The following is a 15,006-nucleotide window of genomic DNA, read 5'->3' as shown; positions in this document are numbered from 1 at the left end:
TAGCAAGACTCTGACAGCCACAAGCATGACACCCAGAGGCAGAGGCATAATGTGACTTGTAGTTTTGCAACATCTGAAGGTCCGCTAATTGCATATCCCTGCCCTAGGACATTAATACAGATGTTTAAAGCTCAGGACGTGAAGATATCAAGAATAGTCCACCGCTGGACGTGGGGGAGCACCATTTTCCAAAGGATCGGGTGAGTATAGGCTCTCTGTTCACCCCTAGACAAAATGAGCTGTTATCCCATGCAGTGCGGGCACAGGCCAGGAAAAAAATGTTTTGCTTGAGTTGGGCTTTAAGTAAAATGTAATATTAGTTTGCATTCTCTTTTTTAACTATGATCTTCTGTATATGTATTAATGGTGGTTTTCCATCTGTTTACAGCAACATGTTGTTAATCTCGGCATCATGTTTGAGTTGTCCACCTCCTCTAAAGCGGTAACTCCAATAATTATGTACAACAAGAAGAGCCATCATTGTGTGAACTTGACGTTGCCCATGGACACAGCTGTCTCTGTTTCTTCAGAAGAAAAATGGAGCAGGTATTTCCCCCCTTTTTTATTTTATTTTATTTCTTCATTTTTTTTTTTGTAGTTGAAGTTTGTACCCACTTCCCGACGGCCGCATGTATATGTACGTCCACAGAATGGCACGTACAGGCAAATGGGCGTACATGTACGTCCTTGCCTTCTAGCGGGTGGGGGGTCCGATCGGGATCCCCCCCCGCTACATGCGGCGGTCGGGTTCCCTTTGGGGAGCGATCAGGGACGACGGCACGGCTATTTGTTTATAGCCGCTCCGTCGCGATCGCTCCCTGGAGCTGAAGAACGGGGAGAGCCGTGTGTAAACACGGCTTTCCCGTGCTTCACTGTGGCTGCGTATCAATCGAGTGATCCCTTATATAAGGGAGACTCGATCGATGACGTCAGTCCTACAGCCACACCCCCCTACAGTTGTAAACACACACTAGGTGTACCCTAACTCCTACAGCTAACTCCTGTGGTTAACTCCCAAACTGCAACTGTCATTTTCACAATAAACAATGCAATTTAAATGCATTTTTTGCTGTGAAAATGACAATGGTCCCAAAAATGTGTCAGAATTGTCCGAAGTGTCTGCCATAATGTCGCAGTCGCAAAAAAAAAAAAAATGATCGCCGCCATTAGTAAAAATTAATAAAAATGCAATAAAACTATCCCCTATTTTGTAAACGCTATAAATTTTGCGCAAACCAATCGATAAACGCTTATTGCGATTTTTTATTTTTATTTTTATTTTTACTAAAAATAGGTCGAAGAATACGTATCGGCCTAAACTGAGGGAAAAAAATTTTTTTAGATATGTTTTTGGGCGATATTTATTATAACAAAAAGTAAAAAATATTGCATTTTTTTCAAAATTGTCGCTCTCTTTTTGTTTATAGCGCAAAAAATAAAAACCACAGAGGTGATCAAATACCACCAAAAGAAAGCTCTATTTGTGGGGAAAAAAGGACGCCAATTTTGTTTGGGAGCCACGTCGCACGACCGCGCAATTGTCTGTTAAAGCGACGCAGTGCCGAATCGCAAAACCTGGCCTGGGCATTTAGCTGCCTAAAGGTCCGGGGCTTAAGTGGGTACTGATGATTTTTCTAATTAAAATTGTAGTCCACTTGAATGGTAATTGCTTTTTCTTTCTTGAGGGACACAAGAAGTCTTTATCCTTTTAGCTTTTACTGCTACCTTGAGGAGGATTTGACACTGTAAAAAAAAAACTGTAGGCCAGCCCAGCATAACCCATTCTACTACCAGCATGCCTCAGTTTTTTGCTAGTGTCCCGGGGTGAGGGGGGGGGGGGGGGGGGGACGTCTTTTCTTTATCTCTGCTGTGTTAAAGATTAAGAATAGGCAAAAACATGTTGTGGTAATCACGATCAGCGCAAACAACCAATATGAATAAACGGAATGAAATGCTAGCTGAACACAAATAGGTAATCACAAGCCTATAGAAACAATACAAAAACAATGGGTATGTGCAGTGAAAATAAAGTAGTAAATGAAACAGTGATATGCAAATATGTTATGTTAAAGACTAACCTATTTTTTGCTAGCACTTTTTTCTTTAAATTGGTTATTTTTCTTCAGTCGAGACTCTTCTGCACTTTTCCGATAGTTTGTCTCACCAATTCTCTGGTGCAGAATCCTTTTTAGTGTGGTCTCTGTATTGACCCCGCTGGACTGAACGTTATAGGGGTAGCCTGGAATTCGCCTTTCGGCACTGGGTTTCATTGGGCGCTGGTAAAAGTAAGCCTCAAAGTGCTTTCCATGCCTAGAGCTGCTGTTATTGTTTCAGCACTTGCCTTGTCCCTGAAGACTCAGTTTATGAGTAGGTTAATCTTGCCAGGCAATATAGCTACCTCATTTATACAGGCTTTAAATTCCCCATTTTTACCGGTTTCAACCATAGATATTGTGGGACTTGGTGCTCACATCATCCGCTGGGTGGCGTGTCGCACACGCTCTGCGCTCTTTCCCGCCATACAGCATCAAGGAAGCATCTCCTTAACCAATTCTCGATAACACATATATGTGGCATCCAGGAAGTTGGCTTTAAACCTGGCTGCTGCTTATATGCGTTCTTGTGTTTGTGCTGGAAACGTGCTTCCATTATAGGAAGTCTGTGTACATAATGATATGTATTTGTCTGATTTTTGGTCAGTATGCAATATATTGTATGACCTTATAACTATTTGTCTATGTCATTTTCTTTTTGAACAGTGTTTGTGGTATTCTAGTGAAAGCACTCAAGCAACAGTTGACTGACATGGAGAGGGTCATGCTGAAATATATGAAAGGAACATCAATTTGTTTGGCAGAACCATTCCACTTCATGTTACCAGAAAGTAAAGGCCTTCTGACAGTGGTTTATCCAGCAGGAGTAGCAGTCTCTCAACTGGAGGACCACAGAAAGGTATGAAAGAGGAACTGCAGTCTGCTCACATCATTTGTAATAAAAACATGTTTGCCATTCTAAAGCTTCCCTCCAACCACTTTGCATATTCTCTCTCTATATATATATATATATATATATATATATATAAAATTATACTGTGATTCTGTACTTGCCAAATATGCTGCAGAAATCTCCCTCCGCCAAGTCTGGCTGCAGCTATTTTAACTGTGGGCTGCTGCCTGTTCACTTTCTGGATTTACACAGACACACAGAGGCCCCCCTCCCTCCTGGCTCTGCAGCTCTCATTGGCCCTCTTATAACTCATTCCCCACTCCCTTCCTGGCAAACTCGCATGAGAGTGAGGGAGAGAGCTGTGCAGGATGTCATAAGCCTAGGCTAATGACCAGACAAGAAACAGGAAGTGGGCTGTTCAAGGTATTTACTGGCAGAAAAAAAAAGTTTTACTATCTAAATTTAAAACAACAAGGGCAGAAGATTTAATAGATGGAAAGTTGAAAAAATGACTGAAGGTTCGATCTAAGTGTACCAGGTGACATTTGTCCAACAGAACAAGAAGAGAGGAGAAATGTTTGAGAGACACTTTTTTTATGCTTATTTAAGCAGTCAGAAGAAAAAGCAGGACTTTCAAATGTGCTGCATCTGAATCATTAACAAAAAGGCTTTGTAAAAACTGTGCTGTCCTGATCCGGAAGCAGCTCATTTACTGGCCTTTCCTCCATTCTCTGCAGTAATTGAAAGATACCAATGTGTGAAGGTTCTTCAGGATTCCACACTTCCAGAAGTGTCAGTTTCCTGGTCCTCCACTATTTTCAATGGTTGTCCCTCTGTCACTGCTGTGTTCTGTAATGACATAGGAGTCAGCAGGAGATGCCACAGAGCACTAGGGTCTGGAAATCTACATTTCTGGAGATGTCAGATTTTGTGGGATCTTCAGACACTGGCATGCATTACTACTGCAGGCAGAGCAAGAAGAAAGTTGAGGTGAGTATTCAATATTTTCTTTGCAGGGAGGACCTTATGTTAAAGGCATAGTACACTTTTAAATGTTTTTGTTTTTAACTAGGTATCAGCATAGTTTTAATATAAAAAAAAAAGGGGGGTGCCACGTGTCCCTGTGGCGTAACACGTAGGGGAGGGGCCAGTCTAACGTCACACTGAGGCATGCATCGAGAGAGGATTACCGTTACGCTACCGTTTGGTCACATACCCACACTATTAGGATTGTATGCTGTATATAGTTTGGTGCGCTCACAGCAGCAAAAAAAAATTGAGTGTTTTATACCATAGTAGTATTAAATAAAACTGGTTGTTTTAAAAAGGAAAAGTACTATGTCCAACTTTTTCTCTTTATGATTTGGGTGAGTGGATATGAGCACAAAGAAAGGAAGATTTTAACCCCAAGGTTACCATAAGAGAAGATAAACATTACCTCAGATCCCCAGAGAGGGAAAAGAGCGCATATAGACCATTGGATGGTCTTATCGCCCGGTCTCAAGTCCGCTCTCTGCTGACGTCACTGAAATCGGTCCAGGCACTGCGTCATCACGACAATGAAGTCTGGATCCGCCAGGTGGACTGATGCCTGTCTCGGCCTCTCGGGGGGCTGCTGAGAGACTGAGACGGCCAATCCCCACCTCTCCATAGCTCAGCACTCCGATGAGCAGAGAGGAGGGCTGCTGATTGACAGTCAGCATCTCTCCTCTAGTAGATTTGTGAGAACCGAGTCATCGGCGATATTCGATCGCTCTGTACTCCGTGTAGAGACAGCGGGGGACCGATGCTTCATTCACCTAGGTAAGTATAAATGGGCAAAAAAAAGCAAGACCCCATACTTCTCTTTTAAGGACACCTTAAAGGATTGTTTTTTATTTTCTAAATAGGTTCCTTTAAGCTAGTGCATTGTTGGTTCCCTTACCTTTTCCTTTGATTTCCCTTCTAAATGTTTTTTTTCTTTGTCTGAATTTCTCACTTCCTGTTTCTCCTCAGTAAGCTTTCCACCATCATCCGAGCGGTGTTTAGTCGGTCAGAACAGCTTACTGAGGAGGAACAGGAAGTTAGAAATTCAGACAAAGAAAAACAATTTAGAAGGGAAATCGAAGGAAAAGGTAAGGGAACCAACAATGCACTAGCTTAAAGGAACCTATTTAGAAAATAAAAAACAAATCTTTACAACCCCTTTAAGGACCGAATCACCACTGTTTCTTTTATGTTGTATTATTTTTATATATTATTTGATATAATATTGGTAAATTGTTTCAACATTTATTATGACTATGTAGTCTTAAAGGGATATTAACATTGTTGATGGGAGCGCAGCACCATTTTTTTAAATATAAATAAGAATATATATTTTGCATATTGGTTCACTTTTGATGAGCGTTTATAGAGATGTGAGCGATCCATTTATAAGCACTGTTTATCAGTGTAGATTAAAGCCTCGTACACACGATCAGATTTTCGGACATGCTAGTCTCATGTCGAAAGTGAAGAGCAGGGACTGCGCTATGCTAATCACAGGCAGTGAGACATTTCCCGATCTCTGCAGCCGCGCATTGGGACAATGTCTCACTGCCTGTGGTTAGCACAGCACCGTGCCGACTTCCTGGCGGGCTATGCACGTGGAGTGTGCGAACACGGTGGAGCTCATCGCTAGTGAAGTGGTTACTCGCAATAAGAAAATTCTCGTAGGACGGAATTCAACTTCAGAAGTGATGTAATGTGTTTGAATAGTTTTGTAATTATTCTTAAGTTTCTGAGCTCTTACAATTATTTTTCGGACAAATTAAACGAAAATCGGACGTTGAGTTCACAAACGACAAAAATTTTATAGTCTGCACATCCAGCTTTTGTTGGACGAAAAATCGGAATCGCCTGTCGAAAGCAACATACTAACGATCTAAAAATCGGCAGGTCGTTCGTTCGGATGAAATTTTTACTTCTGATTTTCGTATCATGTGTACATGCTTTTTGTTCTCCACGCTGTTTGTTTGCCTTACCCCTGTAATGATTGGCTTACATGATTTGGCTGCAGTTTGTAGTGTCATGGCTGATTGATCCCCCTATGCCCATGTATTTATTCACCTAAATGGTCCCTGTTCACTAAAGGGACAGGCAACTTCTTTTTCAGGGTCACAATGCATACCTCGCCATTTCCTCTGTGTTGCATTACAGTTATGTAGTTTCTTCGCAGGAAGTTTTGTCTGTTTTAAGACTACAGTCCGAGGCCATGCCTTAACCTGTGCAGTGCCGTGCTTCATGTTAGAACATCAACAAAAATCTGACACCAGAATGTGAAGATTTACTCTACTATAGGCGGTACGTAGAGGCCAAAAACTGACACAATGGAACTACCGTATTTATCGGCGTATATCGCACACTTTTTTGCCCTGAAAATCAGGGCAAAATCGTGGGTGCGCGATATACGCCGATACCTGCTTTCCCGTGCCGAGTTTTGAATACTGCGCCGACATATACCGAGCGCAGTACACGCGGGTATAGTCGGCCAGTCTCGGCTTCTTCCGCGGTCACGTCCTGGACGTACAGGACGTGAGCGCGACAGTTGCCGAGCCTGCCCGAGTGTACTGCGCTCGGTATATGCTGGCGCAGTATTCAAAACTCGGCGCGGGAAACGAGCGGGGAGGATGCGAGGACGCCGCAGAAGGACGCTGGACCCGCCGAAGAGGACACCGGACCGGCCACAGAAGGACACCCGAAGCCGCAGAAGGACACCCGAAGCCGCAGAAGGACGCCGGACCCGACGAGGCCGCCGATGGACGTCGCGCAAGACACCAAAACTGTTAGTATAAAAATAACTTTTTTTTCCACAGGATTGGGGGTCACTTTAGGGGTGCGCGGTATACGCGGGAGCGCGTTATACCGCGATAAATACGGTACATGATCGATGCACATCTTAAATAGATAAAAACACAAGATGCCAGGTAGAGACAACACCCCATACCCATTGCCCAAAAGTGTGCTTTTTAACTGAGCTGTATTTCAAGCATATGAAAAAGTTTGATTGTCTGGAATCCAGAAATGCATCTGAAAGTTGTTTTGGGACCTTGAGGTCCTTGATGATCAATCCACTGACTTTGCAGCATGCTATGAGATTGGTCCAAGAAAAGCCTACAATTTTAGGGTTGCTACAGTAAGGGAGGATTTTTTTTTATACCCCTTAGGTAACTGTGTAGGTAAAAATAAAGTTTGCTTTGCAATGTTTTCTTTCTATCTTTTACTAGATGTTACACGCACAATACAACCTTCCATTGGATAGACCGTACTTTAGAAGAGCAAATGCCTATCATTTTCCTGATGACTTGTACAAGGATGGGTATCTCCGTAATCCACATTTACATCTCAATCACCCTACTATAGAGGGAGGCACAGTAAGTATACACTTCATCAGAAGAAAATAGACATTGTAACATGAATACATTTTTAAAGTGCCAATGTGTTGTACAATGCAGATTTTTTTATGGAACCGTTATGTTACCCAATTTTCAAGCAGTATCAACCAGCAAAAGAAAAATACCCAAACAAATTCAAGGTACCAACAGTTTTGCCTGTTTCACAGTTTAAAAAAACTGTTGGTGGGCGGTTTTAATCCCCATGGATTTGGTTTTGAAAGTGGCTAAAATAGCCAGAAAATGCCCAAGTGTGTGACATCAGTGCTGTGAACCAGCTCTTTGGGTTGCACCAATGGCCAGACCACTTGGTAAAATTTGCATGGCTTCCTTTGTAATCTTGGCATATAATAAAAGGCAAAACTCTTTGATAGAGTGCAGAAGGATTGAAACACCTGTCAGATCTTTATAGTTGTTCCCCCATTCGGGAGATTCACCCTCTATTTGTCTTGTTTACTGTTATCACCAAGAGTAATGTCGCGTACACACGAGCGAACCGATCGTGTGTGGGCCCCATCGTTTTTTTATCCATCGGTAAAAAAAATAGGAACTTGTTTTAAAATTATCTGATGGTTAAAAAAACAATAGAAAAAAACGATCGTCTGTGGGCACGTCCATCGGTTAAAAATCCATGCATGCTCAGAATCAAGTCGACGAATGCTCGGAAGCATTGAACTTCATTTTTCTCAGCACGTCGTTGTGTTTTACGTCACCGCGTTCTGACACGATCGTTTTTTTTAACTGATGGTGTGTAGGCAAGACTGATGAAAGTCAGCTTCATCGGATATCTGATGGAAAAAATCCATCAGACGGATGAACCGATCGTGTGTACAGGGCATAAGAGTAAAAGAGAACAAAACATTTGGGGGCATCAACAGGAATAGAGGGGACATCTTCCAATGGGGACACAAATTCTGGTGACCCTGGTATCAACCAGGGATTCCCTGACTTTGAAGTATTGGCTATGGGACAAGGGAAGGGAAATCTCCCCAATTAGACACAGATGGCAAAAAAAAACAAAACACAGGGGTCATAACCCTCCCATAATTCATTCAAGTAGAACCAAGGGCAATTTTTTGAATAATCTGCTTCTTCTTTTTTTTTTTTTTTTTCTAATTAGTGATGATACTTCAAATATCAATTGTCATAAGAATACTGCTCTGTACTGCGTTCTTCTAATTTATAGTAGTCCATGTACATTTTAAATATAGTAATATTTAAGACCCAATGAAACAAACTGTATATTAACTATTTTGTTTTGAAATCTAATGTACAGCACACTTTACACGCAGCAGTAAACCTGTCTGTGCTGTTTTCTTTGTAGGTTTCAATGGTTCATGGAATATACAGTTACCATCACTACATGCAAGATCACATGGATGACAATGGTTGGGGCTGTGCCTACCGTTCTCTACAGACCATCTGCTCCTGGTTTAATTACCAAGGTTACACAGACAAGTCCATTCCAACACACAGGGAGATTCAACAGGTTCGATTTTTTTTTTTTTTTTTACAGTTCATCTAATTGAACACTTTCTGCCAGGTAGATTTTATGGGGAATCTAGCATTTTCATTTTTTTCCAAGCCATTACTTGACTGCGGAGCGCCATCTTATGTAGGAAGTTGATATTACACATGAGGATAATTCTGTCCTAATGGTGCAGATGTGGTAATTGTTGCATTCAGCATATACATATTCTAGAAATTAAGCATTTGAATGTATCAATCTCTGAAATCCAGCTGGTGTTGGAGTGTATTTTAAGTGTTTTTTACAGAAGAACTAAGATAACTGGCAAGATACTTATTAAAAACATTTTATAACTGCACTGGAAATGGAAACAATCAGTATATCTAGAGTTCTAGGCAGTTCTATACAACCTTTATTCCTGTAAGGGATGTGCTGGGCCTTTCAGGCCAGTCAGTCAGGAAAGGCATATTATATATATTTGTTTCCTATATCATTGAATCTACTGATCATGTGTCATATACTGGATATGCAGGAACAGTTACAGTAAAACCTTGGATTGCAAGCATAATTCCAGAAACATTCTTGTAATCCAAAGCACATGTATATCAAAGTGAATTTTGCCCATAAGGCCTCATTCACACTTGGCGGACTTCGTCGCTACGGAGTCCGCCTGCTCCCGCCTGCTCCCGTCGGCTCAGCGGGAGATCAGTCCGCAGATCTCCGCTGAGCCGACGGGTGACAAGCTCCTCTCTGCTCACTGAGCGGGGAGGGGCTTGTCGGGCACCGCTGTCTCCTATGGAGCGATCTGATGAAAACGGATAGCATGTCCGTTTTCATCAGATCTTACCCGATCCGCATGGACGGATGGGGACGTGGCCCCCATATGTCTGTTTTTAGCGGGTCGGATGTCAGCGGACATGTTTCCGCTGACATCCGACGCTCCATAGCGTGACAGACGGACCCGAACGGCCCAGTGTGAATGAGGCCTAAGAAATAATGTAAACTCAAATGTTTCGTTCCACAAGCATTTATTCATAAGTCTTTCAGTTTATAGTCCATATAAAAAGATTATAGCAATGTGATAGGTTAAAACATAAAATGTCCATCCACAAATGGAAGCCTCCACAAGGGGATTAGAAGCAAACCCCAGCAGGAGCTACAGAGTATAAAAGAGAAGAGAGGCGCCTCTAAGGCCGGGTACTAACGAGCAAACATGTACGATGAAACCGGTCCGTTGGACCGTTTTCACCGTACATGTCTGCCAGAGGGCTTCTGTACGATGGCTGTACTAACCATCGTACAGAAGTCCACGCGTAAACAATACGCGGGGCGTGTCCGCGTCGTCGCTGCGACGATGACGCGGCGACGTGGGCGGGCCTGCCATTTAAAGGCTTCCACGCATGCGTCGAAGTCATTCGACGCATGCGAGGGACGGCGGGCGCTCGGACATGTACGGTAGGTCTGTACTGACGACCGTACATGTCCGAGCGGGCAGGATTCCAGCCGACGGTTTTAAAACACGTCCAGGAATATTTGTCTGCTGGGAAAAGGCCCGGCGGGCAAATGTTTGCTGGAATTCGGCCCGCTCGCGCCTACACACGACCGAACATGTATGCTGAAACTGGTCCGCGGACCAGTTTCAGCATACATGTTTGGTCGTGTGTACGGGGCCTAAGTGTAGAAGTATGGTTACTTTCACACTGAGGTGCTTCTAAACTGCCAGTAAAACACTGAGCGCTTTTGAAGAGATTTCAATGGAGAGGGGCATTTTTTTTTCACCGCCCTGCCAGGGCACTGCCCCAGTGTAAAAGCATTCGTTGATTTTAATGGAAATGTGTTTTCTTGAGCTTTTCGGGCACTTTTTTTTTTTTTTTTTTTTGCGTGAAAGTGCCTGAAAAGCACATCAGTGTGAAAGGGGTCTGACAGGGTTGATAATTAAACAGGCACATCGAAATATGCAGGCATTCGGGGTAAAGCTGTCCACATAGACCATCTCCCACACCACCAGCTCTCACCGCTGTCAGTTTCCAATCATGATCAGGAAGACTACTCTGCAGTAGAGCGATTGGAGCTCAGCGTGAATGGGACAACGCCGATGGCGGTGCAGAGGATGGTCTATGTGGACAGCTTTACCCCAGATGCCTGCATACTTAGATGTGCCTGTTTTAATCAACCATATGAGATGCTAAATGTTGTACCTTCATTAAATGTAACCATATTAATACACTTGGAGGCGCCTCTCTTCTCTTTTATATTCTGCGCTAGGGTAATAATGGTACACATGATGCCTACCCCCAAAAATTCCAAGTGGAATTAGTGAGAAAAGGTATGAAAAAAGTGGAGATACGGGTTGTGTTTTATTTTTATAGAAATCGTACTTGCCTAAGTGATTGCAGCATCGGTCCCCCGCTGGCTCTAAGCAACACCGTTATCGATTAGTTTGCAGTGCTCCATGAGCAGAGAGCTGGTAACTGGCAGTCGCTGGCTCTCTGCTCTGTGACGTCAGCTGACAGCGGGCTTCAGCCTGCTGTCAGCTGAAAATGGATCACAGGAGTGCAGAATGAACTGTACCTCTGTGATCCACAGGAGAAGTAATTCTCCTTTAGTGATGTCAGAAATCCAGGGCTGCTGTGTACACTTATTTTGTGATCTCAAGGAGTCTACTTGGTCCCCACAGTTCTTATTTTGGACTACAGAACAATTTTGATGAAACCAGTGTCAGTAGCTTAGCAAAATATAACTGGCAGGGCTGACACCATTCAATCCACAAAAATGCTGTGTATTGTCCACAATAAGAAATTAGTAACTAAATCATTTCTGGCACCTTAATAGGATTTCTTTTTTTGTAGGGAAATGTGAATGCGTTGCAGAGATTTATACGTTTTATTTTGCCCTGACATACATTGTAATGCTGTGTGCATTTGCAGGCTCTGGTGGATGTTGGAGATAAACCTGCGGCCTTTGTTGGATCTCGGCAGTGGATTGGCTCCATAGAGGTTCAGCTCGTACTCAACCAGCTGCTTGACATTACATCAAAAATCATGTTTGTTAGGTGAGCAGTAACCACCTTTAATGTATATAGGCTGGAGGAATGGAACATTGTTGTGTTGCTTTGTGAAGCAGTTATATCCCAGCTGTCATTTTTCCAGGGCAGAAGAAAAATAGGAAACACGTTGACCTTCTAGGCAGCAAACGCAGCTTGCCGTTTTTTATACATGAAACTTGACTGGTGTGTGTGCCACTTTACTGCTGTCACATGTGGGTAGGTTTATATAGTTTAGTCATTTACATAATGCAAAGGGTCAGAAGTATTTTTAAGATGCTGTAAATAACTCACATCAGTCCTTCGCATTAATGGTTCTAACTTATTAGTCACAATAGCATGCGTTCTCACAACATCGCTTTAAGAAGTTAACAGTTAGAATCGCTCTGTGCGATACATTGATTTTTTTATTATTATTATTTTTTCCTCCAGCAGTAAATTCGCACATCCATGTGTTGGAGAAAACCCCATCTTTTCATGAATATCATGCTGTTGCATAAGAAAAGCTGTTTTTACTTATTCCCTAAATGCTTGCAGTGTTCAGCTTAACCACTAGAAAATGGCTTGGAACCCCCAAACATAATAAATAAATAAAAATATATAATATATATATATATATATATTGGCCAGGTTCTCGTAGAATCCGCGGCGGCGTAGCGTAAGCCATTTACACCACGCCGCCGCAACTTACTGGAGCAAGTGCCGTATTCTCAAAGCACTTGCTCCGTAGTTTGCGGCGGTGTAGTGTAAATGGCCCGGCGTTAGGCCTCGTAATTCAAAGGGGGCGGCTTGTATTTAAATTAAGCGCGCCCCGCGACGATCGCACTGCGCATGCGCCGGCCGTAAAAATAGCCCAGTGCGCATGCTCCAGCTCATGACGGAAAACATCATTGAGGCCGACGTGAGCGTCATTAACGTAAAGCCCTGTTCGCGAACGACTTATTAAAACGACAGAAAAAGACGACGCTGTCCCGACGCTATACTTAACATGGCATACGACGGACCTTCGTAAACTTACCCCTCATATAGCAGAGATACGACGGTGTATCTTGAGATACACCGTCGTATCTCTTTTGAGAATCTGGCCCATAGTATATAATATATACATTTTTAGCAGAGACCCTAGAGAATAAAATGGTGACCGTCTTTTGTCGCATGTCCTTTTTTTTTTTTTATATGACATGGTTTCTTTATCGTTACATCACGGGACACAGAGTGGCATTCATTACTATATGGGTTATATGGAGTACCTTCAGGTGATGGACACTGGCAATCTCAAACAGGAAATGCCCCTCCCTATATAACCCCCTCCCATAGGAGGAGTACCCCAGTTTTTACGCCAGTGTCTTAGGTGTTGGTCATGGTTTAGCTTGCCTCCGCATCCTTGGGATTAGGTGAGCTAACCGGTTCTGTCCAAAGGCCTCAGCGCTAAAGTGGTCAGTAACCGGGCCCCAAACCCTTGGGGTATAGCCCATAATGCTTTTCTTTTTAGAGAGCTGGACCCTGGGCCCAGAACTTAGAAACCTTTGGGGGCCTAATGTTTCTGTTGCCAGGGTGCTATATGGGCCCAGGACAGTGGATCCTTCATAGGAACCCAGGGCCTGAAGGTCTAGACATCCCCACAGAGATGGGGGAAGATTGGGCCTCTTGCTTGGCAAAGTCCTGCGGCATGGAGCAGGTAAGTGAGGGGAAAACTTGCGGAACTTTGTTCTTAGCAGGTTTTTTCTGGGGGGTCACAGGGGACATGCCTAAAGTTATGCGCTGCATCTGGCAAACTAGTCACATATCTTAATGATAGGATGGCTCTATGTGTATTAGAGGTCGACCGATATGGGTTTTTCTCTGGCCGATGCCGATGCCGATATTTCGAAATCGGGGCAGCCGATGGCCGATATATGATGCCGATTTTTGCGGCCGATATTTTGGGCCGATTTTTGGATTGGGATGCATTGTGGAGGAGGATGGATGGTGCTGGGCGTGGGTGGGAGATGCGCTGTGGAGGGGGGAAAGATGGTGCTGGCTGTGCGTGGGGGATGCATTGTGGAGGGGGATGGCTGGATGTTGCTGGCGGTGGATGTGTTGTGGAGGGGGATGGATGATGCTGGCCGTGGGTGGGGGATGCGTTGTGGAGGGGGATAGATGGATGGTGCTGGCCGTGGGTGGGAGATGCGTTGTGGAGGGGGGTGGCTGGATGTTGCTGGCCGTGGAGGGGAAGAGATGGATGGTGCTGGCTGTGGATGGAGGGAAGGGGGTGGATTGATGGAGCTGGCCGTGGGTGGGGGATGCATTGTGGAGGGGGATGGATGGATGGAGCTGGCCGTGGGTGGGGGATGCATTGTGGAGGGGGATGGCTGGATGTTGCTGGCGGTGGATGTGTTGTGGAGGGGGATGGATGATGCTGGCCGTGGGTGGGGGATGCGTTGTGGAGGGGGATAGATGGATGGTGCTGGCCGTGGGTGGGAGATGCGTTGTGGAGGGGGATGGCTGGATGTTGCTGGCCGTGGAGGGGAAGAGATGGATGGTGCTGGCTGTGGATGGAGGGAAGGGGGTGGATTGATGGAGCTGGCCGTGGGTGGGGGATGCATTGTGGAGGGGGATGGATGGATGGAGCTGGCCGTGGGTGGGGGATGCATTGTGGAGGGGAAGAGATGGATGGTGCTGGCTGTGGATGGAGGGAGGGGGGTGGATGGATGGTGCTGGCTGTGGATGGAGGGAGGGGGGTGGATGGATGGTGCTGGCTGTGGATGGAGGGAGGGGGGTGGATGGATGGAGCTGGCTGTGAGTGATGCGTTGTGGAGGGGGATGGATGGATGGAGCTGGCCGTGGGTGGGGAATGCATTGTGGAGGGGGAGATGGATGGAGCTGGCCGTGGGTGGGAGATGCTTTGTAGAGGGGGGTGGATGGATGGAGCTGGCCGTGGGTGGGAGATGCTTTGTAGAGGGGGGTGGATGGATGGAGCTGGCCGTGGGTGGGAGATGCTTTGTAGAGGGGGGTGGATGGATGGAGCTGGCCGTGGGTGGGAGATGCTTTGTAGAGGGGGGTGGATGGATGGAGCTGGCCGTGGGTGGGAGATGCTTTGTAGAGGGGGGTGGATGGATGGAGCTGGCCGTGGGTGGGAGATGCTTTGTAGAGGGGGG

The 15,006-nt window shown here is 44.8% G+C and overlaps 1 protein-coding gene across 2 annotated transcripts in view; it reads left to right on the top strand.

Moving 5' to 3' along the window:
• Positions 1-15,006, top strand: part of UFSP2 (UFM1 specific peptidase 2) — a 35,696-nt gene that overhangs the window by 7,570 nt on the left and 13,120 nt on the right. For both annotated transcript variants that reach the window (XM_040334193.1, XM_040334185.1), the window contains exons 5-9: positions 389-546; positions 2,760-2,952; positions 7,194-7,340; positions 8,683-8,847; positions 11,754-11,878. In XM_040334193.1, coding sequence (XP_040190127.1) covers positions 389-546; positions 2,760-2,952; positions 7,194-7,340; positions 8,683-8,847; positions 11,754-11,878 — 788 coding nt within the window. The remainder of the gene's footprint in view (positions 1-388; positions 547-2,759; positions 2,953-7,193; positions 7,341-8,682; positions 8,848-11,753; positions 11,879-15,006) is intronic.

Source organism: Rana temporaria, chromosome 1 (assembly GCF_905171775.1).
Source record: "Rana temporaria chromosome 1, aRanTem1.1, whole genome shotgun sequence".
Taxonomy (NCBI): domain Eukaryota; kingdom Metazoa; phylum Chordata; class Amphibia; order Anura; family Ranidae; genus Rana; species Rana temporaria.
The sequence above is the reverse complement of the archived record's forward strand: the minus strand, read 5'-3'. Positions and strand labels throughout refer to the sequence as shown.